The 26,802-nt window shown below is 46.3% G+C and overlaps 1 protein-coding gene and 1 pseudogene across 1 annotated transcript in view; both read left to right on the forward strand.

Moving 5' to 3' along the window:
• The window catches only part of LOC134983134 (zinc finger protein 271-like), a 260,373-nt gene that overhangs the window by 51,098 nt on the left and 182,473 nt on the right, over window positions 1–26,802 (forward strand). The window contains exons 2-4 of the mRNA XM_063948866.1: window positions 8,588–8,650; window positions 18,856–19,024; window positions 19,181–19,481. Of these exons, the coding sequence (XP_063804936.1) occupies window positions 18,929–19,024; window positions 19,181–19,481 (397 nt within the window). The 5' untranslated portion in view covers window positions 8,588–8,650; window positions 18,856–18,928. The remainder of the gene's footprint in view (window positions 1–8,587; window positions 8,651–18,855; window positions 19,025–19,180; window positions 19,482–26,802) is intronic.
• Window positions 23,054–23,171, forward strand: LOC134983183 (5S ribosomal RNA; annotated as a pseudogene).

Raw genomic sequence — 26,802 nt, forward strand, 5'->3', positions numbered from 1 at the left:
TCTGACTCGCTGTTTATCCTGTGTGCACCCAACAAGCTGGGTGCTCCTGCTTCTAAGCAGACTATTGCTCGTTGGATTTGTAGTACAATTCAGCTTGCACATTCTGTGGCAGGCCTGCCACAGCCAAAAATCTGTAAATGCCCACTCCACAAGGAAGGTGGGCTCATCTTGGGCGGCTGCCCGAGGGGTCTCGGCTTTACAACTTTGCCGAGCAGCTACTTGGTCAGGAGCAAATACGTTTGTAAAATTCTACAAAATTGATATCCTGGCTGAGGAGGATCTGGAGTTCTCTCATTTGGTGCTGCAGAGTCATCCGCACTCTCCCGCCCGTTTGGGAGCTTTGGTATAATCCCCATGGTCCTTACGGAGTCCCCAGCATCCACTTAGGACGTTAGAGAAAATAAGAATTTACTTACCGATAATTCTATTTCTCATAGTCCGTAGTGGATGCTGGGCGCCCATCCCAAGTGCGGATTGTCTGCAATACTTGTACATAGTTATTGTTACAAAAATCGGGTTATTATTGTTGTGAGCCATCTTTCAGAGGCTCCTCTGTTATCATGCTGTTAACTGGGTTCAGATCACAGGTTATACGGTGTGATTGGTGTGGCTGGTATGAGTCTTACCCGGGATTCAAAATCCTTCCTTATTGTGTACGCTCGTCCGGGCACAGTATCCTAACTGAGGCTTGGAGGAGGGTCATAGGGTGAGGAGCCAGTGCACACCAGTTAGTCCTAAAGCTTTCTTTAGATGTGCCCAGTCTCCTGCGGAGCCACTATTCCCCATGGTCCTTACGGAGTCCCCAGCATCCACTACGGACTATGAGAAATAGAATTATCGGTAAGTAAATTCTTATTTTTTTTAACTTAATCGCAGTGCAGCAAACATTTTCAGCTAGCGATCAACTCGGAATGACCCCCAGAGTCTTTCATATATTGCCACAGCCTCTCATTACATACAGGAGGCGGCCTCTGATACCGGTGTTCTGGCAGCCAAAGCGTCTACTACGTCCATTTTGGCTCGCTGGATTCTGTGGTTGCCGTCCTGGTTGGTGGACTTGGACTCGAAAAAGACCTTGGAGGTGATCCCTTTAAAGGGTGATGTTCTCTTCAGAGAAGATTTGAACAAGATTGTGGCTGACTTAGCTAGTGCTAAGATTGCATGCCTGCCGAGTACTAATCCTACGGCTCTGAAGGATAAGAGTACCTCTTTTCGTTCCTTTCGACCTCCAAGCAAATCAAAGGGTCAGGCGTACTCGAAACAGACTCGCACTTCCAAAACCTCCAAGCCCAAACCTAAACGAGCTTGAGCTGCCCGTCGGCCTGCTGCCAAAACTGACAAGCCTGCTGCATGACGCGGCGGGCCTCCCCCCAGGGTGGGAGGCCGACGTCTGCGGTTTACCCAGGCGTGGTTACAGACAACTTCAGGCGCCTGGGTGTGGGAAGTCGTCACTCACGGGTACGCCATCTCCTTCAAGACACGTCCCCCCTGGTTTGCTTAACAGTTATCCCGCCGGATCCGTTAAAAGCAAAAGTTCTGCTCTCCGTGGTACAATCCCTCCTGGACACACGAGTGGTGGTGTCGGTGCCTCTTGCTCAGAGGGTCAGGGGATACTATTGCACTCTGTTCTTAGTCCCAAAGCCAAATGGAACCTCACGGCCTATTCTCAACCTCAAGTTTGTGAAAGTTTTTAAATTCCGTATGGAAACTCTTTGTTCCATTGTTCTGGCTTTGGAGCCCAGGGACTACATGGTATCCCTGGACATTCAGGATGCTTACCTGCATATACCTATTGCCATATCGCATCAACGGTATCTACGGTTTGCTGTTGGCAACCTACAGTATCAATTCCAAGCCTTGCCTTTCGGACTGACCACAGCTCCTCGGATCTTCACCAAGATTATGGCGGTCATGACGGATGTCCTCCGTCATCAAGGCATCAGGATCCTGCCATATCTGGACGACTCACTGATCCTGGCAATCTCCCCAGAGGTTCTCCTCCGTCATCTCGATCTGACGGTCCAATTCCTACAAGGCCACGGGTGGCTCATAAATTGGAAGAAATCCTCGCTGGTCCCTGCTCAGAACATGGTGCACCTGGGGGCACTCCTGGACACACACCGCCAATGGTGGTTCTTGTCACAGGAAGAGGTCCCGGATGCTTCCTCTCTTGCTCAAGAGTGTCGATACACTCTGCGATGCAAGTACTAGGCCTCATGGTGGCAGCATTCGACATGGCGGAGTTTGCACAATTTCAACTCCCGCCCCCTACAATGGTTGATTCTCTCCAGGTGGGACGGCCTTCCTCACCTGATCAGATCTCACATGATCTCCTTGACTCCGGAGGTTCGTCTGTCACTACAGTGGTGGCTACAGGACCAACAATTGAGCAGGGGATGTCCCTTCTGGATCTCCAACTGGGTCCTTCTGACAACGGATGCCAGTCTGAGGGGTTGGGGTGCGGTGTTGGAGCAACACTCTCTCCAAGGTTGGTGGACCAGGGAGGAATCCCTCCTCCCGATAAACATTCTGGAATTGCAGGCAGTGTTCAATGTGTTGACCCTTGCCCTGCCTCTACTACAGAACAGGCCTGTTCAAGTACAGTTGGACAACGCCACCACAGTGACGTACATAAATCATCAAGGCGGCACTCAAAGTGGCATGGCGATGTTGGAATTGTCAAAGATTCTTCGATGGGCGGAACATCATTTACCAGCCTTATCGGCAGTTTTCATTCAGGGGGTCCTCATCTGGGAAGTGGACTTCCTCAGTCGTCGGGACATTCATGCCAGAGAGTGGAGCCTCCATTCAGAAGTATTCCAGCTCCTAGTGGACAAGTGTGGCCTACCAGACGTAGACCTGATGGCGTCTCGACACAATCACAAGGTTCCGGTCTTCGGAGCAAGAACAAGGGATCCTCAAGCAGCATTCGTGGACGCACTGGCAATTCCATGGAACTTTTGGCTGCCGTCCGTGTTCCCTCCGGAGTCACTCCTGCCCAGGGTAATTTGGAAGTTCAAACAAGAAGGAGGAGTTCTGCTTCTCATCGCTCCAGCGTGGCCCACACGGCACTGGTTCTCAGACCTGCAGGGTATATCGATAGACCGTCCTCTTCTACTTCCTCAACGTCCAGACCTTCTCGTTCAGGGCCCCTGTGTCTACCAGGACCTGGCTCGACTGGCTTTGACGGCGTTGCTCTTGAAGCTTCCGTCCCGAGTGCCAAAGGATTCTCTGAGGTGGTCATCCATACTATGTTGAAAGCCCGTATACCAGCTTCGGCTCGGATTTATTATAGGTTCTGGAATTCTTCACCTGGTGTGCGACTAAGAATTATGATGCATACAAGTTCAGTACTGCCAAACTTTTGGCTTTTCTGCAACAAGGCCTGGACTTAGGCCTTCGTCTGTCCTCCCTTAAGGTTCATATTTCAGTCTTGTCGGTGTGGGATTTGTTCGTTGTTCTGAATACCCTACAAGAGTCTCCATTTGAACTTCTTGAGACAGTGTACCTTAAATGGCTTATGCTTAAGGTCTTGTTCTTGCTGGCTATTGCCTCTGCTAGACGTGTTTCAGACTTGGGTGCCTTATCCTGTAGGTCACCCTATCTGATTTTTCACCGTGACCGTGCAGTTCTTAGAACTCAGCCTGGTTATCTACCTAATGTAGTGTCATTTTTCCACCTTAACCAGGAGATTGTGATTCCGACCTTTTGTCTTTCCTGGTCTGTCCTCCAAAGAAAAGTCTTTGGACGTGTCACTGGCTCTCCGTAGTTATGTGAAGAGAACTGCAAATAAGCAAACTTTGGCCAGATGGATTAGAATTGTGATTGCACAAGCTTATGCACAGGCTGGTCTTCCAGCTCCTGCTGCTATCAAGGCGCATTCTACTCGGTCTGTTGGACCTTCTTGGGCAGCCCGACGTGGCGCGTCCCTCGAACAATTGTGCAAGGCAGCTACATGGTCCTTTTTGAACACGTTCATCACGTTCATCCATATTCTTCCAGAAATAATTGGCATCTCTCCCTGAGGGTCAGACGTTCTTAAAAAGAGTTCTGCACATGTAACCGCCCTTTGTGCCGCACACGGCATGTGGAAGACCGTAACACTGTTGGCCTTGGCTTCAGCAAGACGGGTGTCGGAATTGGGGACGTTGTCTCACAAGAGCCCCTATTTGGTTTTTCATTAAGATAGAGCTGAACTCAGAACTCATCAGCACTTTCTTCCAAAGGTGGTGTCTGCATTTCAGATCAACCAACCTATTGTGGTTCCGGTGGTTACCGACACCCCTGCTACTTCAAAGTCCTTGGATGTTGTGAGGGCTTTGAAGATCTATGTGAAGCTGTTTGTTCTCTATGATCCCAATAAAATTGGGTGTACTGCCTCAAAGCAGTCTATTGCTCGCTGGATCAGGCTTACTATCCAGCATGCTTATTGTACGGCAGGCTTGCCGGTTCCAAAATCTGTACAGGCCCACTCTACTAGGTCAGTGGGTTCTTCCTGGGCGGCTGCCCGGGGTGTCTCGGCTTTACAGCTCTGCCGAGTAGCGACTTGGTCAGGTACGAACACGTTTGCTAAGTTCTACAAGTTCGATACTTTGGCCTCTGAGGACCTTCAGTTTGGTCAATCAGTTCTGCAGGATCCTCAGCACTCTCCCACCCGGTTTGGGAGCTTTGGTACATCGCCATGGTACTAATGTGGACCCCAGTATCCTTTAGGACGTAAGAGAAAATAGGATTTTAATTACCTACCGGTAAATCCTTTTCTCGTAGTCCGTAGAGGATACTGTGTGCCCGCCCAGTGCTTCATGTTTTCCTGCACTGTTACTTAAGTTTTTTTATTGGTTCAGCCGTTGCTGTTCCTGTTCAAGTTTGGTTTGCTTGGCTTTCCTCTTGTTTGGTGTGTACTGGTTCGAATCTCACCACTATTCTGTTAAATCCTTCTCTCAAAGTATGTCCGTCTCCTCGGGCATGTTTTCTAGACTGAGTCTGGCAGATGGGCATAGAGGGAGGAGCCAGCCCACACTAGTCATTTTTTTAAAGTGCCCAAGGCTCCTAGTGGATACATCTATACCCCATGGTACAAATGTGGACCCCAGTATCCTCTACGAACTACAAGAAAAGGATTTACCGGTTGGTAATTAAAATCCTATTTTGCCAACTGTTCAATAATGGGGACTGCTTACGAAAGGGCCAATTCCGGTAACAAAACCTAACTGACTTCCATTGGCTTTTGCAATATATCCGGTAAAACCAGCTGCTCATTCTAGTGACTGAGCAGTTGACTTAAGGGAGAGTCCTAGCCAGATATTGGGGGTCATTCTGACCCGCTCGCTGTGTTTTAACGCAGCAGAGCGAACAGGATGCAATCGCCTCTGCCTGATTGACAGACAGAGGTGATCGCTGGGCGGGAGGGTGCAGAACCGGTTCGTGGGTTTGGTCCGGCCAACGCAGAGGTGGCCGGACCGAATGGGGGGTGGGCCGCAGCAACTGCGTGACGTCACACGCAGCCGCTGCGGGCCGGGGAGCGATGAGTAGCTCCCGGCCAGCACGCTAAAGCTGCGCTGGCCGGGAGCTACGCTTGAAGTGCAAAGGCATCGCCGCTGTGCGATGCCTTTGCACTTCTGCGAGGGGGGGCCAGACTGATATGCAGGGCGGGCTAGCCCTGTGCTGGGCGTCCCCCCGCATGTCAGGGAAGATGATCGTAGCTGTGCTAAATGTAAATTTAGCACAGCTATGATCAACTCAGAATGACCCCCATTGGACATTGGGCTTACATAGTTTGTGCCAATAGCACATTCAGACACTATCTGTGTGGAGTTTATATTGTCCTGTTCATGATTTTTCCAATATCTTAATACTATATAATACTAAATTATTACAAGCTGTTTAATCTATTATTATTCAATGTTACAGCCAGTGCTGATATCTATTTTTTGTTATTTTTTTTTTTTATTACATTCAGTTTGCTATTTTTTTAATTTAGGATTCCTGTTTTAATTTGAATTCGTAATATGATATATTTCTTGTACTCAGATATACACTGCGTCACTGTGACATCACTTATCTATAGTAATAATACAGGGACATGACTGGGGAGGTGAGGGGATCTGGGAGTGTCACAGTGACCTCACTTATATCTATAGTAATAATACAGGGACATTACTGGAGGTTAGGGAATGTGGGTGTTTCCATGTGATGTCCCTTATATCTATAGTAGTGATATGGAGATACTGACCAGAGAGGTGACTGCTGGGAATGGTACATTATACAGTAACACCGGGGGATGTGACAGGAGAGGTGTCTGCTGAGAATGGGGTATTATACAGTAACACTGGGGGATGTGACAGAGGTGACTGCTGGGAATGGTACATTATACAGTAACACCGGGGCATGTGACCGGAGAGGTGACTGCTGGGAATGGTACATTATACAGTAACACCGGGGGATGTGACAGGAGAGGTGTCTGCTGAGAATGGGGTATTATACAGTAATACCGTGGGATGTGACAGGAGAGGTGACTGCTGGGAATGGGACATTATACAGTAACACTGGGGGATGTGACAGAGGTGACTTCTGGGAATGGTACATTATACAGTAACACTGGGGGATGTGACTGGAGAGGTGACTGCTGGGAATGGTACATTATACAGTAACACCGGGGGATGTGACTGGAGAGGTGACTGCTGGGAATGGGACATTATACAGTAACACCGGGGGATGTGACTGGAGAGGTGACTGCTGGGAATGGGACATTATACAGTAATACTGGGGGATGCGACAGGAGAGGTGACTGCTGGAAATGGGACAATATACAGTAATGCTGGGGGATGTGACAGTAGAGGTGACTGCTGGGAATGGGGCATTATACAGTAACACCGTGGGATGTGTCTGGAGAGGTGACTGCTGGGAATGGGACATTACACAGTAACACCGTGGGATGTGTCTGGAGAGGTGACTGCTGTGAATGGGACATTATACAGTAACACCGGGGGATGTGACTGGAGAGGTGACTGCTGGGAATGGGACATTACACACTAATACCGGGGGATGTGTCTTGATGATGACTGGAGAGGTGACTGCTGGGAATGGGACATTATAAAGTAACACCAGGGGATGTGTCTGGGTGATGACTGGAGAGGTGACTGCTGGGAATGGGACATTATACAGTAATACTGGGGGATGTGACAGTAGAGGTGACTGCTGGGAATGGGGCATTATACAGTAACACCAGGGGATGTGACTGGAGAGGTGACTGCTGGGAATGGGACATTACTCAGTAACACCGGGGGATGTGTCTGGGTGATGACTGGAGAGGTGACTGCTGGGAATGGGACATTATACAGTAACACCGGGGGATGTTACCGGAGAGGTGACTGCTGGGAATGGTACATTATACAGTAACACCGGGGCATGTGACCGGAGAGGTGACTGCTGGGAATGGTACATTATACAGTAACACCGGGGGATGTGACAGGAGAGGTGCCTGCTGAGAATGGGGTATTATACAGTAATACCGGGGGATGTGACAGGAGAGGTGACTGCTGGGAATGGGACATTATACAGTAACACTGGGGGATGTGACAGAGGTGACTTCTGAGAATGGTACATTATACAGTAACACCGGGGGATGTGACTGGAGAGGTGACTGCTGGGAATGCTACATTATACAGTAACACCGGGGGATGTGACTGGAGAGGTGACTGCTGGGAATGGGACATTATACAGTAACACCGGGGGATGTGACTGGAGAGGTGACTGCTGGGAATGGGACATTATACAGTAATACTGGGGGATGTGACAGGAGAGGTGACTGCTGGAAATGGGACATTATACAGTAATGCTGGGGGATGTGACAGTAGAGGTGACTGCTGGGAATGGGGCATTATACAGTAATACTGGGGGATGTGACAGTAGAGGTGACTGCTGGGAATGGGGCATTATACAGTAACACCAGGGGATGTGACTGGAGAGGTGACTGCTGGGAATGGGACATTACTCAGTAACACCGGGGGATGTGTCTTGATGATGACTGGAGAGGTGACTGCTGGGAATGGGACATTATACAGTAACACCAGGGAATGTGTCTGGGTGATGACTGGAGAGGTGACTGCTGGGAATGGGGCATTATACAGTAACACCAGGGGATGTGACTGGAGAGGTGACTGCTGGGAATGGGACATTACTCAGTAACACCGGGGGATGTGTCTTGATGATGACTGGAGAGGCGACTGCTGGGAATGGGACATTATACAGTAACACCAGGGAATGTGTCTGGGTGATGACTGGAGAGGTGACTGCTGGGAATGGGACATTATACAGTAACACCGGGGGATGTTACCGGAGAGGTGACTGCTGGGAATGGGGCATTATACAGTAACACCAGGGGATGTGACTGGAGAGGTGACTGCTGGGAATGGGACATTATACAGTAACACCGGGGAATGTGTCTGGGTGATGACTGGAGAGGTGACTGCTGGGAATGGGACATTATACAGTAACACCAGGGGATGTGTCTGGGTGATGACTGTATCATCGTGTGTATCAGGTTCCTATAAGGTGTGAGGATGTCACTGTCTATTTCTCCATGCAGGAGAGGGGGAGTATATAGAGGACCACGTGATGATGAAGAATCACCGGACCCTCACATCACTGGGTAAGAGGAGACACTCATGTATTGTTCAGGGGAGAGCAGGTATGGGGGCCCCTATATACACACATCATCTGATAATCATATTGGGTCATTCCAAATCAAATCAACTCAAAAAAACATAAACATTTTACTGACCTCTCCGATTTTTATGAAATTTGGTGTACCAGTAGGATGGGGGGAAAAACTAATCTACACCAAATTTCAACATCACAGGTTGGATATTTTTGGAGGTGAAGCCATTGAAAAATGACCAAAATATGCAAATGTACTGCCACGTTTTCCTGTAACTTGAGTTCTAATTAAGACAGAGAGATGAAATTAGTGTCATTTTGAAGCTTATGACTAGATCTTTTCACTTCAATTTTAATTTAGTAAGGTAGTACTAAAAAAAGTTTAATGGATGACAGCATGATGGATAATATTTCTTACAAACAATGGGTCTCTGTTGACCGTTCTAATCTTGAGACAGTTACGCATTCATCTGATGACTTTCTGGATGCTTTTTGTGACAAGTTACAAATACTGCTGCGCAGTTCCTTTATTGCCAGACAACAGTCGTCTTTTCAAGCAGACCTTAAATTAAGTTTGCAACCAGGGGAGTTTTTGGTAATCTGCGACTTTGCAGAGAACTATTCGTTTGTTTTGCAAGACGAAGTGCAAGGTTTCCACTGGAATAACGCACAAGCAACGTTTCAACCTTTTGTAGCATACTTCATAGATGAGGAAGGGAGTCTAAAGCATGTCAGCTTTGTTATTATATCTGACATCCTTCACCATGATACTGTTAAAGTCCATTTATTCCAGGGGTTACACATACATTTTCTTAAGGAAAAGTATCCTATTGTTACAAATATCATTTATTTCTCAGATGGAGCTGCCTCTCAGTTTAAAAATCAAAATAATTTCATTAATCTTTTGCTGTCACGAGCAAGACTGTGGATTTCAGCCGAGTAGCACTTTTTAGCCACCTCCCATGGAAAAGGGGCATGTGATGGAGTTGGTGGCACTGTGAAAAGATTAGCTGCACGAGGCAGTCTCCAAAAGCCGTACGATCAACAAATAATGACACCTCGACAATTGTTTGATTGGGCAGTTGAGAATGTTCCAGCTGTCTCTTTCAAGTACGCCAGTTCAGCTGACCACGAGGCAGAAGAGAAGTTCCTGGAAGCTCGATTTGAGCAATCCCGCACAATTGCTGGAACCCAGAAACTACATTCCTTTATTCCCTCATCAACAACTACTCTGTCAACTAAAGTTTATTCCTACTCTACATCTTCAAAAGTGTTTACTGGAGGACGAAGTAGAATTTTAAAGACATTAAAGGATTTGTCACTTGTGTGTATGATGCAGAGTGGTGGGTAGCATGTGTTCTTGACGTAGATGAAAATTACGAATTCGTAAAGGTCTGCTTTCTCCACCCACAAGGACCATTTCTATCATACAAATACCCAGGGAAACCCGACATTCTTCTAGTTCGTTGTGATGTACTGACAACAGTAGACCCAATGACTACAACAGGACGTGTGTACACCATTACAGAAAGAGAAACTCTGTCTGCAACTTCAAAACTAAACTCATGGATAGCATAAACAAAACCTGGTCTGTTTATTTATATAATATATATATATTTATTTTGAAGTTGCAGACAGTTTCTATATATATATATATATATATATACATATAAGAAGGTAATGAATAATACCCAGAGATATTCGGGTGCTATGAGGCGAGGTGCTCCGCTAAGTGGCAGCCAATATGTAGAGGGAAGTCACTCCCAATATGCAACAAAAGAAATAGGTGAGGAGGGGATGCTGCGCTCCAAGAGGAAAGAACAAAATCATTCACTAGATAAGTTAATTTTAAAAAATGTAATAAAAATAAATTCATTAAAAAACAATATTCTGTGCAATAATATTATGCCATGCGCATTCATAAAAAGGATAAAGTTTACCGTAGATACTGGGTCAGGACATATAACGTGATGAATCTATGAGATCCGTTCCAAGTATTGCCCTTGGATAATATGAAAGTCCAGTAACAGTCCAATTTAAAGAGTCTCTTTTATATGAAATTAGAGAGTCCAATATTAGTTCCATATGCCGCTGGAGGATTTAATAGCGTGTCCCATAATTGGTGAGTACCTCATGCAATGTGGTGATTGGATGGTGCCTCTCTAGGACTCCTCTGGATAGCTGGAAGATAATGAGGGCTGGTTCAGATCCAAGGAGAAATTGTCCTGCTCCAATGGGTAGTTGCTGATGCGTTTCGCTGCATAAACCTTGCAGCTTTTTCAAAGGTATGCTGTGTTGTCCGGGTTTAGGCTTTATATACCTTAGACAAGATGGTGGCTTATTTGGCACCTGGATGCACATTTCCTGTTTATCACACATGACTCTTTCAGATAATTAAAACTGTTAAAATACATATAGGAGACAGATCTACTTATGCATAGAAACTATTGGTAATGTCAAATTTTTATTTCAGATCCTAATAAGTACTTTTAATGTATTGATATGGAGTGTATTGATCCAATCAAGGTGTTTGTTTACTACATTGTAGTCAAGGAAACCACTCCCATGGCTACCTCATAGGTTAGTTTAGAGATCATATGATCAGTCTGTATCATGTGATTTATGTCACATGATCAGTTAAAATAACATTTATTATACCTCCAGACTGTACCAATATACAGAACCCTCTATTCTAAATCTAGAGGTGGCGCCTGCCAGTATCCCGCTGCATCTCCCTCCTTTTTTCCCCGTTGTGACACTGCACATAAACCTAGCGTTCACTCCCGGACCGCTGTCATAGCAATGCGGACCGGAAGTGACGCATCCCCCCGAGAAACCAATGCTTATTCTCGAGCCGTCGCCATAGCGATGCGGCCCGGAAGTGACGCGCCTTCCCGGAACCAGTCATCCCAGCGGCCTGGTCTGGAAAGGTTAGCGCGGCTCAGGAACGACGCGTAACCATGGCGACCCTGTCAAGCCATACACTTTAATGTTGTGGATATTACATACTGGTACAGGGTATACAAAGTAATACCACCATTCCCAAAGACCCAACCCCATTGTATTTATCTATAAGTAGATTTCTGACATATGAAAAACGGATCCTTGTCATGTGTATTACTTATAAGTGTATTTTGTTGTTCTTAAATACAAATACCTTAATATATATATTTAAATCGGGCTATTGATACCATTGAATTCTTTATATAAATAATGAACATGGAAATGGAGAAGAAGAACTTTGGGAAGGAACCAAGAAGTAGGAAGAAAAGAACCAAATTAATTTGCATATTCAAAGCTTAATAATTAATAATTAAAGATTGGTGATATATGTTGATAAGACAAAAAAAAAGTTTGCATGAGCCTGTAATGAGTTGCTCATAATAAGGTAGTGAATTCAGGATAGTGTCGGTTGTTAGATTAAATGATCATATTCAATTCCACTGCCTCATTAAGGCCATCTGGATGTATGGATCCCATCCTGAACATCCAGTAGAAATCCTGTTGACACAGTTTTTTGAAACTGTCACCTCCCCTACTTGTCAGGGGAATATGTTCTATCCCTATTTAAGGCTTTTGGGGTCACCGTTATGATGGTCATTCAAATGTTGAGAGACACTGTGTGTAGCCACTCTATTTAGAAAGTTTCTACGATGCTCAAGGAACCTAGTCCAAAGTTTTCTAGTGGTGCAGGCCTACATAATAAAGACCACACCCACATTGTAGAATATAAACAACATATGTCGAATTACAATTAATATGGCTTTTAATTTTGTATTGTTTTTCTCCTCTGTCAGTTTTAACGTATTGTGTTTTCTTATCTATATATTGACACGTAATGCACTTAGTGCCTCCACATTTATAGAAACCCATTATTGGTGGAAGCCAGAGTTCTCTAGTAATGTTAGGTTTCTTCTCGGACCTTAAATAACTAGGTGCAAGGGAATTCTTTAGAGATCGTCCCTTCCGAAAAATAAATGCTGGTTTGATTGGAAGAACATCTCTTAATAGAGTATCTTGTTGTATGTGTGTGTGTATGTATGCATGTATGTATGTATATATATATATATATGATAAATTGCTGTTTTTCAAAACTTTATAATACACTGCAAGTGATAATTTAGCTGCCTGCTTGTTAGTAAATTATTGTTATCGCATTATCCCATGGGAGTCCCAAAGTGAAATTTGGTACATGTTTAAATGAAATATGGGAGAACTCCTTAAAAAGAAAAAATTATACAAAAAAAAAAAAAATATCCCTATTTTAAAAAATTGAGGTCAAAGGTTATTAAACTTTTTTTTAGTACTACCTTACTAAATTAAAATTGAAGTGAAAATATCTAGTCACAAGCTTCAAAATGACACTATTTTAATCTCTCTGTCTTAATTAGAACTCAAGTTACAGGCAAATGAAAATACCCCAGCGGCAGTAAAACTGCATATTTCTCTAATGTCCTAGTGGATACTGGGGACTCCGTAAGGACCATGGGGAATAGACGGGCTCCGCAGGAGACAGGGCACTTTAAGAAAGAATTAGGAATACTGGTGTGCACTGGCTCCTCCCTCTATGTCCCTCCTCCAGACCTCAGTTTGAATCTGTGCCCGGACGAGCAGGGTGCACCTTAGTGAGCTCTCCTGAGCTTGCTAAATAGAAAGTATTTTGTTAGGATTTTTTATTTTCAGAGAGATCTGCTGGCAACAGACTCTCTGCTACGTGGGACTGAGGGGAGAGAAGCAGCCCTACTCACTGTGGCTAGGTCCTGCTTCTTAGGCTACTGGACACCATTAGCTCCAGAGGGATCGAACACAGGAAAGCACCCTTGGTCGTCCGATCACGGAGCCGCGCCACCGTCCCCCTCGCAGAGCCAAAAGCCGGCGTGAGAAGCAAGAAGACGTCAAAAGCGGCGGCAGAAGACTCCAGTCTTCATATGAGGTAGCGCACAGCACTGCAGCTGTGCGCCATTGCCCCCACATTAAACCCACACACTCCGGTCACTGTAGGGCGCAGGGGGGGGGGGGGGGGGGGGGCCCTGGGCAGCAATTGAGAACCTCTTGGCAAAAAGCAGCATATATACAGTTGGGCACTGTATATATGCATGAGCCCCCGCCATTATTTTACACAAAATCGCGGGACAGAAGCCTGCCGCTGAGGGGGCGGGGCTTCTTCCTCAGCACTCACCAGCGCCATTTTCTCTCCACAGCTCCGCTGAGAGGAAGCTCCCCAGGCTCTCCCCTGCAGATTTACGGAAGAGAGGGGGGCACATAAATTTAGCGCAAAATCAGTATACACAGCAGCTACTGGGTAAACACTAAGTTACTGTGTAATTCCTGGGTTATATAGCACTGGGGTGTGTACTGCCATACTCTCTCTCTCTCCAAAAGGCCTTGTGGGGGTTCTGTCCTCAAATAGAGCATCCCCTGTGTGTGTGGTGTGTCGGTACGCTTGTGTCGACATGTTTGACGAGGAAGGCTTCGTGGAAGCAGAGCAGGTACAAATGAATGTGGGAACGCCGCCGACACCCAATTGGATGTATATGTGGAAGGTTTTAAATAATAATGTTACTTCCTTGCATAAAAGGTTGGATAAAGCTGAAGCCTTGGGACAGTCAGGGTCTCAACCCATGCCTGATCCTAAAGCGCAGAGGCCGTCAGGGTCTCAGAAGCGCCCACTATCCCAAATTGTTGACACAGATTCTGACTCCAGTGTTGATGGCGATGATGCAAAGTTGCAGCCTAAAATGGCTAAAGCCATCCGCTACATGATTATAGCAATGAAAGATGTGTTGCACATCTCAGAGTAAAACCCAGTCCCTGACAAGAGGGTTTATATGTTTGGGGAAAAAAGGCATGAGGTGACCTTTCCCCCTTCACATGAGTTAAATGAGTTATGTGAAAAGGCTTGGGAATCTCCAGATAGAAAAATGCAGATTTCCAAACGGTTGCTTATGGTGTATCCTTTCCCGCCAGCGGACAGGTTACGCTGGGAATCCTCCCCTAGGGTAGACAAAGCTTTGACACGCTTATCTAAGAAGGTAGCCCTGCCGTCACAGGATACGGCCACCCTAAAAGATCCTGCGGATAGAAAGCAGGAAGGTATCCTGAAGTCAGTTTATACACATTCAGGTACCATAATAAGGCCGGCAATTTCGTCGGCCTGGATGTGTAGTGCTGTAGCAGCATGGACAGATACTTTATCTAAGGAACTAGATACCTTGGACAAGGATACTATATTACTGACCCTGGGGCATATAAAAGACGCTGTCCTATATATGAGAGATGCCCAGAGAGACATTAGCCTACTGGGCTCTAGAATAAATGCAATGTCGATTTCTGCCAGAAGGGTCCTGTGGACTTGGCAATGGACAGGTGATGCCGACTCAAAAAGGCACATGGAGGTTTTACCTTATACGGGTGAGGAATTGTTTGGGGACGGTCTCTCGGACCTAGTTTCCACAGCTACGGCTGGGAAGTCAAATTTTTTGCCATATATCCCCTCACAGCCTAAGAAAGCACTATATTACCAAATGCAGTCCTTTCGTTCACAAAGAGGCAAGAAAGTCCAAGGTGCGTCCTTTCTTGCCAGAGGCAGGGGTAGAGGAAAGAAGCTGCACAATACAGCTAGTTCCCAGGAACAGAAGTCCTCCCCGACTTCCACTAAATCCACCGCATGACCCTGGGGCTCCACAGGTGGAGCCAGGATCGGTGGGGGCACGTCTCCGAAATTTCAGCCACCAGTGGGTTCGCTTACGGGTGGATCCCTGGGCTAAACAGATTGTGTCTCAGGGATACAAGCTGGAATTCGAAGTGATGCCCCTGCACCGATACCTCAAATCGGCCCTGCCAGCTTCCCCCAGAGAGAGGGAAATAGTGTTAGCGGCAATTCACAAATTATATCTCCAGCAGGTGGTGGTAAGGGTTCCCCTCCTTCAACAGGGAAGGGGTTACTATCCCACAATGTTTGTGGTACCGAAACCGGACGGTTCGGTCAGACCCATGTTGAATTTAAAATCCCTGAACATTTACCTGTAAAGGTTCAAGTTCAAGATGGAATCGCTCAGAGCGGTCATTGCAAGCCTGGAAGAGGGGGATTTTATAGTGTCTCTGGACATAAAGTATGCTTACCTGCATGTCCCCATTTATCCACCTCATCAGGAGTACCTCAGATTTGTGGTACATGACTGTCATTACCAATTCCAGACGTTGCCGTTTGGTCTGTCCACGGCACCGAGAATATTTACCAAGGTAATGGCAGAAATGATGGTGCTTCTGCGAAAGCAAGGAGTCACAATTATCCCATACTTGGATGATCTCCTCATAAAGGCGAGGTCCAGAGAGCAGTTGCTGATCAACGTAGCACACTCTCGGGAAGTGTTGCAACAGCACGGCTGGATTCTGAATATTCCAAAGTCGCAGCTGATCCCTACGACGTGTCTGCCCTTCCTGGGCATGATTCTGGACACAGACCAGAAGAAGGTTTTTCTCCCGGCGGAGAAGGCTCAGGAGCTCGTGACTCTGGTCAGAGACCTCTTAAAACCAAAACAGGTGTCGGTGCATCAATGCACGCGAGTCCTGGGAAAGATGGTGGCGTCATACGAAGCCATTCCCTTCGGCAGGTTCCATGCGAGGACCTTTCAGTGGGATCTTTTAGAGAAGTGGTCCGGATCGCATCTTCAGATGCAGCAGCTGATCACCCTATCCCCCAGAGCCAGGGTGTCTCTTCTGTGGTGGCTGCAGAGTGCTCACCTTCTCGAGGGTCGCAGGTTCGGCATTCAGGACTGGGTCCTGGTGTCCACGGATGCAAGCCTCCGAGGGTGGGGGGCAGTCACTCAGGGAAGACATTTCCAGGGTCTGTGGTCAAGTCAGGAGACTTGTCTGCACATCAATATCCTGGATCTAAGGGCCATATACAACGCCCTAAGTCAAGCGGAGCCTCTGCTTCGCAACCAACCGGTACTAATTCAGTCAGACAACATCACCGCAGTGGCTCATGTAAACCGCCAAGGCGGCACAAGGAGCAGGGTGGCGATGGCGGAAGCCACCAGGATTCTTCGCTGGGCGGAGTATCACGTGTAAGCACTGTCAGCAGTGTTCATTCCAGGAGTGGACAACTGGGAAGCAGGCTTTCTCAGCAGGCACGACCATCACCCGGGAGAGTGGGGACTTCATCAAGAAGTCTTCACACAGATTACAAGTCGTTGGGAACTGACACAGGTGGACATGATGGCATCCTGCCTCAACAGAAAGCTACAAATGTATTGAGCCAGGTCAAGAGACCCTCAGGCGATACCTGTGGACGCACTAGTGACACCGTGGGTGTTCCAGTCGGTTTATGTGTTTCCTCCTCTTCCTCTCATACCCAAGGTGCTGAGAATCGTAAGAAAAAGAGGAGTGAGAACAATACTCATTGTTCCGGATTGGCCAAGAAGTACTTGGTATCTGGAACTGCAAGAAATGCTCACAGAGGACCCAGGGCCTCTGCCTTTCAGACAGGATCTGTTGCAACAGGGGCCCTGTCTGTTCCAAGACTTACCGCGGCTGCGTTTGACGGCATGGCGGTTGAACGCTGGATCCTAGCAGAAAAAGGTATTCCGGATGAGGTTATTCCTACGCTAATAAAGGCTAGGAAGGACGTGACGGCTAAACATTATCACCGTATATGGCGAAAATATGTTGCTTGGTGTGAGGCCAGGAATGCCCCTACAGAGGAATTCCAGCTGGTCAGTTTCCTTCACTTCCTACAGTCGGGAGTGACTTTGGGGCTTAAAATTGGGGTCCATTAAGGTCCAGATTTCAGCCCTATCCATTTTCTTTCAAAAGGAACTGGCTTCTCTTCCTGAAGTTCAGACGTTTGTAAAGGGAGTGCTGCATATTTAGCCCCCTTTTGTGCCACCAGTGGCACCTTGGGATCTTAACGTGGTGTTGAGTTTCCTGAAATCACACTAGTTTGAGCCACTTAAAACCGTGGAGTTAAAATATCTCACATGGAAGGTGGTCATGCTATTTGCCTTAGCTTCGGCTAGGCGGTTGTCAGAATTGGCGGCTTTGTCACATAAAAGCCCCTATCTGGTTTTCCATATGGACAGGGCAGAATTACGGACTCATCCGCAATTTCTGCCAAAAGTGGTGTCATCTTTTCATTTGAACCAGCCTATTGTGGTGCCTGCGACTAATCGTGACTTGGAGGATGCCAAGTTACTAGATGTAGTCAGGGCTTTGAAGGTTTATGTAGCCATAACGGCTGGAGTCAGGAAAACTGAGTCGCTGTTTATCCTGTATGCATCCAACAAGCTGGGTGCTCCTGCTTCAAAGCAAACTATTTCTCGCTGGATCTGTAACACCATTCAGCAGGCTCATTCTGCGGCTGGATTGCCGCCTCCAAAATCAGTAAAAGCCCATTCCACAAGGAAGGTAGGCTCTTCTTGGGCGGCTGCCCGAGGGGTCTCGGCATTACAGCTTTGCCGAGCAGCTACTGGGTCGGGTTCAAACACTTTTGCAAAGTTCTACAAGTTTGATACCCTGGCTGAGGAGGACCTTGTGTTTGCCCATTCGGTGCTGCAGAGTCATCCGCACTCTCCCGCCCGTTTGGGAGCTTTGGTATAATCCCCATGGTCCTTACGGAGTCCCCAGCATCCACTAGGACGTTAGAGAAAATAAGATTTTACTTACCGGTAAATCTATTTCTCGTAGTCCGTAGTGGATGCTGGGCGCCCGTCCCAAGTGCGGACTTCTTCTGCAATACTTGTATATAGTTATTGCTTAAATAAGGGTTATGTTATGGTTGCATCAGGTTGGTCTGATGCTCTGTTGTTGTTCATACTGTTAACTGGGTAAGTTTATCACGAGTTATACGGTGTGATTGGTGTGGCTGGTATGAGGCTTACCCTGGATTCCAAAATCCTTTCCTTGTACTGTCAGCTCTTCCGGGCACAGTTTCCTTAACTGAGGTCTGGAGGAGGGACATAGAGGGAGGAGCCAGTGCACACCAATATTCCTAATTCTTTCTTAAAGTGCCCTGTCTCCTGTGGAGCCCGTCTATTCCCCATGGTCCTTACGGAGTCCCCATCATCCACTACGGACTACGAGAAATAGATTTACCGTTAAGTAAAATCTTATTTTTGTTCATTTTTCAATGGCTACCCCTCCAAAAAATATCCAACCTGTGATGTTGAAATTTGGTGTCAATTAATTTCTTGTCAGACCTAACAAGCACAGCAAATTTCGTTGAAATCGGTGATGGTCATGAAAAATGGCTGTGTTGATTTGATGTGGAATGACCAGTAACAGGAATACCCCAGAGAGATGTCCTTGTCCCCTGTGTTCTCAGGATTGTACAGAGGAGAATCGCAGGATCCCACAGGAGGGTCAGGTAGGTGGGATTTAGGGTCTCCCCAATATACCAAAGTGACTGTCACTATATGATCTGTAGAGCAGCTGTGTGTGTCTTATACACAGATATTATACTGTTTCATCTCACTTTAACACTATGCAAATGTCATTATATTGTTTTTTTTGGGTTATTTAGGTAGAATGTCTGTCTGATATTAAGTCAGAAGATATAGATGCAGAAGAGACTTATTTGACTGATATGAAGGCAGAAGATATAGGGGGAGAAGAAGAGACGTATGTGATGGATATGAAAGCAGAAGATATAGAGGGAGGAGAAGAGACGAATGTGACTGATATGAAGGCAGAAGATATAGAGGGAGGAGAAGAGACGTATGTGACGGATATAAAGGCAGAAGATATAGAGGGAGAAGAAGAGCCATATATGAGGGGTGATCAGCAGTGTAAGGAGGAGGAAGTCCCTACAGATATCAGCGCAGGTGAGTAATAAACACTAATTACAGAAGTTACATATTCTCCTTGCTCAGTCACTACAGCAGTCTGTTATCCTACACCCTCCTCTGTCCGTACAAAATAATGACTGGAATGTATCTGCCCAGTGGGGGAGTCAGGAGCCATCAGCCGCTATTTCTCGTACGTCCTAAAGGATACTGGGGTCCACATTAGTACCATGGGGTATAGACTGATCTACTAGGAGCCTTGGGCTCTTTAAGAAATCAATAGTGTGCGCTGGCTCCTCCCTCTATGCCTCTCCTACCAGACTAAGTTTAGAAAATGTACCAGGAGGAGCCGGTGACGCTTAGGGAAGTTCCTGAAGAGTTTTCTTCATTTATTTTCTGTTTGTTGTTTTCAGACAGGGCTGGTGGCACCAGTCTGCCTGCTTCATGGGACTTAAGGAAGTTGGACCGTCTCCCCCCTAAGAGTTACTGGTCCCGTTCCCCGCTGTCAGGACACTGTGCTCCCGAGGGTCCTATTCGCAAGCCCCACCACGGTGAGCAAACAGTCCCGCAGCACGCCGCCTGCCCTAACAGAGCTAGAAGTAAGAAGAGTGATGAGTAGGTGGCCAGCGTCCTGGTTAGCGGGTTACCGGCTATAATGGTGGCATCAGGGTATGGAGCGCAGCACTGACATGCAGGCTGCGTCTCCAGGCTCAGTACAACATGCTGTATGTGTGTGTGTTTCCTCTGTGAGGGATGAGCTGAGCTTTTCTCCGGCAGGGTCCACAGGTTATCCACAGGATAACAATGGGATATGATGGAGCAACAGTGGATTGGCACCAAACGATCAAAAGCTTTCCGGCCTTCCTGCATGCAACGGGCCTGTCCATATATCCCCGCCCCCTGGCTCGCACAAATCAGTTTGTTGTGGCAGGGCTCGAGCCGGACCATGGTCAGAGGGCTGCTGTTTTGGCAGCCCTAAGCTTTTTTTATTTTATTGTGTTAGTCTTACTAGTTTTTGAGTGACCTTTCTAAACAGCGTCTTATACGCATATTAGAAAGAGTCGCTCCAACAGCTCTCCGCCGGGTCGCAACAACGCTTACCCACGAGTACAGTGCTGTTTTGGTGGGTGTCTGTGTTGGATATACTTGCAGGTCCATCAAACGTTACCAGGCTGTGGCCGGAACACGGGGAGAAGATAAGGCATCGGTTCCGCTTAGAAGGGGAATACGGACACAACCGCACTGTTTTGGGAAGGAGACTACCAAACAGTAGCTGACGCGCCGCCACCATGGGTGCTCCAGCGCTAGGCCTTAGGAATCATAGGCTCCTGGAATAGCATGAGGCCGTGATCCCTAGGGTTGATGTCAGCAGGGGGAATCGGACGTTCTCCTGGTCGCCCCTCCCCCCTGTTCATGACCAGTTTCCGCCGAGTCTCCCGCCATGAACTGTTTCCTCGCTTCTGTCTCAGACGCTACCACGAGGGGACCCGGTCACAGCATAGGCAGCTGTGTGACCGGTGCGTCTGTGTTCACTAGCTTCAGGGAGCGGCAGTGTACACTATTAGCTTCTGGATCCACTCAGCGTTCGCTAATGTATGATCGATCTTAGAAGCGGGGTGAGTCTCCCTGTATCCCACTCTACTGAGTACGGGTAATACAGCACTAAATCTCTATCTACCTTTTGAGTGCGAATAGTTATATAAAGTGTCTATTGCATATGAGTCTGTAGCATTATTGTTGTTTCTTTCGCATTGCGTCTGAATACGTTAGATCTGTTAAACATGATTCAGTAAATGTGTTCTTCTACATACTTAAAATGTTATGGTAGTTGATGATGTACTCATATTGCTTATTATACTAACATGTGACTGACTGCTAGTGTGATGCTGACTTTACTATATGTTTGTCAGTTTGTTTTTCAGATCCTCAATGCTGGTTCATGGTAGGGTCGGATGGATATCATTTTAAAGAAAGGTTAAAGTGATTACAGTCACAAAATTGTGGAAAAACTGCAGATCCTCTACCGGGTGCGCACTTGTTATAGCAGCTCAGTGACATGTAGTGGTAACTCAGATGAAAAATCACAAAAGTGGTAATAGCAGCAATTCACAATATAACACAAAATGCAATGTGTATAATAGCCGATGAACAATCGGAAATAGGGCTATATCCATTTGACTAACCCTGGGAGAGCTTGGACCACATACTGGATGAAAGGTGAAAGAAGTGCCGCGGTTGCCGTGGATAGATTTCAACCTATATGCCCATTCTGCACCTATTTCCGGTAATTATCCATATTGGACTCCCTGGGTGGACAGACCATTTGAGGTTGAACACTGCCATTGTGTCAATTGCTGCTATTACCACTTCTGTGATTTTTCATTTTGTATTATACACATTGCATTTTGTGTTATATTGTGAATTGCTGCTATTACCACTTTTGTGATTTTTCATCTGCTATTATACACACTGCACTTTGTGTCATATCTAGAAGCTACGTATCACCTTTTTAACCTGATGTAATTGCATTGTGAATAAAAACTTTTTTAGTGTGCTAAACTAGATGCACTTTATTTAACTGTGCTTCACTATATGCACTTTCTATTTCTCTCCTCTGGATACTTGTTAAAAATCCATGGGATCGAATAATTAAGTACAGTGGGCTCTCGACTACAAAATTCCCCCACTGTGATGCGCTTGGTTGTATGTATTAGTCACAAAATTGTGTAGTACACTGTGTAAGTGCTGATTATTTATCATGTAATAAAGCGGCAATGGTAAGGACACTCATACCATGTTTGTTTTGCAAAGCTGTATTATCCTCTTATGATCTGGTTCAGGATGGCTTGATGCATAAGGTTTTAGCTCGGCAGGGATACAAGGCAGATACAGGTACAAGTGTATCCACCTTGGGCTATCTTGGCACAAGCTTTATCCAATAAGTTAAATGGATAATCCCCCAAAATCCTGTGCCAGGGATAGGGTTACACTATTAGCCCTTACACGCAGCAGCAGCTTCTCAGAACCAGTGGTAAGTAAACCTTCACGCTCACAGGCTAAACATTGTTTAGATTAATCAGAAGATGAGTTAATTAAAGCAATGAGGCCATCTTAACCTTAGAGGATACAGCAGAGCCTGTGTTAAAAACCAAGGCACCTGTGTTTAAACATCCCAAAACCTGAGTTTCCGGGGTCAGATTAGCTGACGGAAAATCATGGAAGAGGCTTGGGCTACGCCCAGTAAGAATTTAGAATTCCTGAGAAATGGAATTCCAACGATCCGCTTCCAGCTGGGGATTGTTTAAAAAAGGGGAGGTGGCTCCTAAAGTAGATACGAATAATCTACATTAGCTTTGCTTTCAATATCACGGATAGAAGAGTAGATGGGTTTTAAATAAAAAACAAATTTCTCCTGTCTAGGGCAGTCATGAGGCCAAGCGTTGGCTTCGCCTTAAATGGCAAAGGCAGTGGTTGCCTGGGCTGATGTGATGGAAGGAGAGTTTTCAGTAGAAGGATCTCATATGGCTCCTATAAAAAACTGCAAGGAAGCATTAGATATGGGCAAAATATTTACTCCAGGGCATCAGCCCTAACTATACCTGCTCATATAGACCTACAGCCACACTACACTGGATATGCCCAATCTCACTAGATCTTGGAAGCTATACAGTGTTGGGCCTGGTGAGTACTTTGATGGGAAACATCTGCGAATACCAGGTGCTGTAGGTGGAATCATTGTCTTTTTCTGAAAATATTCTTTTTGGTAAGAATTTACAGATATTCTGGAGTCAGAAGCTCCACGAAGGTCAGGTTCCTTCCACATACAGTTCAAACCTAAAAGGCCCTTTTTTGGTATCTAACAAGTCGGAGACTAGGAGAGCATTGGGCCACCATAAGATCTATAGTGTTGGGCCTAGTTAGTACTCGGATGGGAGACCATCGTGGAATACCAGGTGCGGTAAAAAAATTAAACCATCGGTCTGATGGTGTGGGCTCCGCCTGGGAGACCCCAGGTTGGGGGGCCGACTTCCTCAGGTCACACAGTTCTGGCATGGTATCTCTAGTTCCGCTTTCACCTTCAAGACAGCCTGTCCCGGCTAGAGACGAAGGCCATGGCTTTGCAAGAAGCGAGTCATAAATTGCTTCAGTCAGGAATAGTCATTCCAGTTCTTCTGGCAAACAAGGACAAGTTTTTACTTCAACCTGGTTTTAGTCGGAAGCCAAATGGGTCATTTCGGCCCATGCTCATTCCTAAAATGCTGAACAGATACATTTGGAAGTTATGTTTCTTATGTGTGGCATGGAGCCAGGGATATACAGGATGCTTACCTACATGTTCCTATACCACTGTCCATCAGTGTTACCCAAGGTTTGCTCTCCTCCAAACAGCATTTTCAGTTCTAGGCCTTACCCTTTGGGTTAGCCACAGTCCCCAGAGTATTACCAGGAATATGGGGGTAACAGCACCTTATCTCCGCCAGCAGGGGTTAAGGTTTTTCCCATACCTAGACGATCTTTTAATACTGGCACAGTCACAGAGATTGCTCAACAGCAATAACGTGTTTGCAGGGGCAAGTGACTCATAACTTGGGGAAAATCGTCTCCAGTTTTGTCACATCGGATGACTCGCTTGTGGGCTGTACTGGAGCAGATCTGCGGAGAGTAATTTTTTACCTTGCAACAAGATCCAGGGTTCACTATAGGATTCAGGATTCCCCACACAGTCAAACGGTATCCATTCATGCAGCAATGCGGGGATGAGTTTGATGGTATCTGCAGACAGGAGGGAGTATGCACAATTCCACTCTAGATTTCTGCAGCATCTGATTCTTACCAAGTAGAATCTACAGTTACACCACACCGGATATGCCCAGATTTCATCGGATCATGGAAGATTAGCAGTGTGGGCCTGGTTGGTACCTGGAGGGACCAGCTGGGAATACAAGGTGTTGTAAGTATTGATGGATTGCATCAGGTAATAAAGATCATTAGCCTGGTGGGTACAGACATACCAGCTGGACAAAGGAAGATTGGGAAGATTCTGACACTAGGATCAGTGTCTGGAAGATTGTGTTTCCGAAGAGCTGTCTACCGATAAAGGTTTAAACCTCGGGCCATATAAAGGGCACCGGTGTAGGCACGGGACAGTCTTCAGTGAAAAACCAGTCCAGTTCCGCTCGGACAATGCGACGGCAGTAGTGTACCTCAACATCAGGGAGAAACTCTCAGCCGAGAAGTGATGAAGGTAAGTCGCATACCTAAGTGGGCAGGACTTAATCATCCAACCTTGTCCACCGTTCTCATTCCGGGAATCCTAAACGGGGAAACGGACTTTCTCAAGTCGACACACCATTCAGGGAAGTGAATGGGCTCTACACCAAGAGATCTTCCGGACTCTAGTAAACAAGAGGTGCTTGTTAGAGATATATCTCATAGCGTCTTGGTTGAACAACAAAGAGCTCAAATACGGGTCAAGAACAAAGGATCCCAGGGCGATCGTTGTGGATGCCTTCTCTGTGAGATAGGACCTTCATCTGGCAGATGGGATTTCCTCTAATTACCCTATTACCCAGGGTGGTGAGAGAGTTTTTAAACAGGAAGACCAGCAGGGAATGGCAATGAATGCTCTACTTCTGCTCCCTCAAAGTTCAGACCTACTAACGCAGGGTCCTGGTTATCACAGACATGTGGATTGACTGTCGTTGACAGCGTGGCCATTGAAACTTCTATCCTCAGGTCAAGAGGATACTTTCAAACAGTGTTCAGAGCAAGGAAACATTCCTTAGCTCGCATTTTTCACCAAGTATGGCAAGCCTATATTCATTGGTGCAGCGAAAGAAAATCTACAGCCACAACACACTGAATATGCCCAATCTCACCAGATCTGGGAAGCTATGCAGTGTTGGGCCTGGTGAGTCTGCGAATATCAGGTGCTGTAGTTGAATGGGACCCTAAAATATTTTCAGAGTTCCAGGGTCTTAGCATTCCTTCAGGCAGGAATGGATGGCTTCCTTGAGAGAGCAAGGGTCGTCATCGACTGTAGAGTTCCAAAAATAAATGACCAACTTACAGGATGTGCATACTTTTTTCCAAGGTATGCTGCACATTCAACCTTTGGTTGTTTCTCCTACAGTGTCGTGGGATCTGTGTAGTCTGAAAGCCCTTCAAGTTGCCCCATTTGAACAACTTAATAAAATGGATTTATAAATGGTTGACAGCTAAAGTGTCTTTTCTACTGACTAAAGCGTCAGCTAGAAGAATATCAGACTTAAGGATATTGTCATATTGTTCCCCATTTCTGATTGTTTATCTAGATAAAGTAGTTCTCAGAACTAGATCTGGGTATCTTCTTAAGGTGATGACTAAGTTCCACCTTAACAAAGAAAATGTTGTCCCGGCCTTTAGGTTCTAGGCCTTTTCTGCGGGAAATGCATCGCTGGATGTGATCCGTGCATTAAGGATCTTCGTGGATTGTACCATTATCATCAGAAAAGCCTATTCTCTCTTCACTCTCTATGGATTTCACGAGAGGTTGGCCTGCTGGTAAGCAGACACTGGCATGATGACTTCGGATGACGAAGTATATTCTCAAGCTGATCTCCCGGTTCCGGCTAATGTCTCTGTTCACTCTACTCGTAAGGTAGGTCCTTCATGGGCAGCACAATGTGGTGCTTAAGCATAGCAGGTATGTAAGGCAGCCATATGGTCTTCCGTTTACACATTCATTAAGACATTATGCCTTGGATACCTTTACCTCTCACGATGCTGAATTCGGGCATAGGTTTCTCCAGGGCATCAGGAGCGTCCCCACCATTAAACTGCTTTGGGAAATCCTATTGTTATCCTGTGGATAACCGGTGGACCCTGCCGGAGAAATATACGTTATGGTAAGAACTTACCATTGATAATGGTATTTGTCCTAAGTCCACAGGTTCCACAGGGATCCCACCCTGACGCACCTGATTTGAGGATCCTTTTTACTCACTAACCTCTTCCTTCTTGTACGGAAGGGTGTGCATGTGTATTCTTCTCGCCTGATTAGGGTTCTACATGATGCTCCTGTCTTGAGCTTTAGAATACAACTGATTTGCCTGAGCCAGGGGGTGGGGATATATGGACGGGCCCGTTGCACGCTGGGAGGCCGGAAAGCTTTGACTGATTGGTGCAAATCCGCTGTCACCCCATCATATCCCATTGTTATCCAGTGGAACCTCTGGATTTAGGAGAAATACCGTTATCAATGGTAAGTTCTTACCATTACGTATATTTTAACATTACCCTACACTGGCAAACAGCTTACAGGTGTTCTAATCCGCTGTTAAGCTTCTCGAACACCTCAGGCCAGTATAATAAAAGAAGA

Source organism: Pseudophryne corroboree, assembly GCF_028390025.1.
Source record: "Pseudophryne corroboree isolate aPseCor3 chromosome 3 unlocalized genomic scaffold, aPseCor3.hap2 SUPER_3_unloc_1, whole genome shotgun sequence".
NCBI lineage: Eukaryota > Metazoa > Chordata > Amphibia > Anura > Myobatrachidae > Pseudophryne > Pseudophryne corroboree.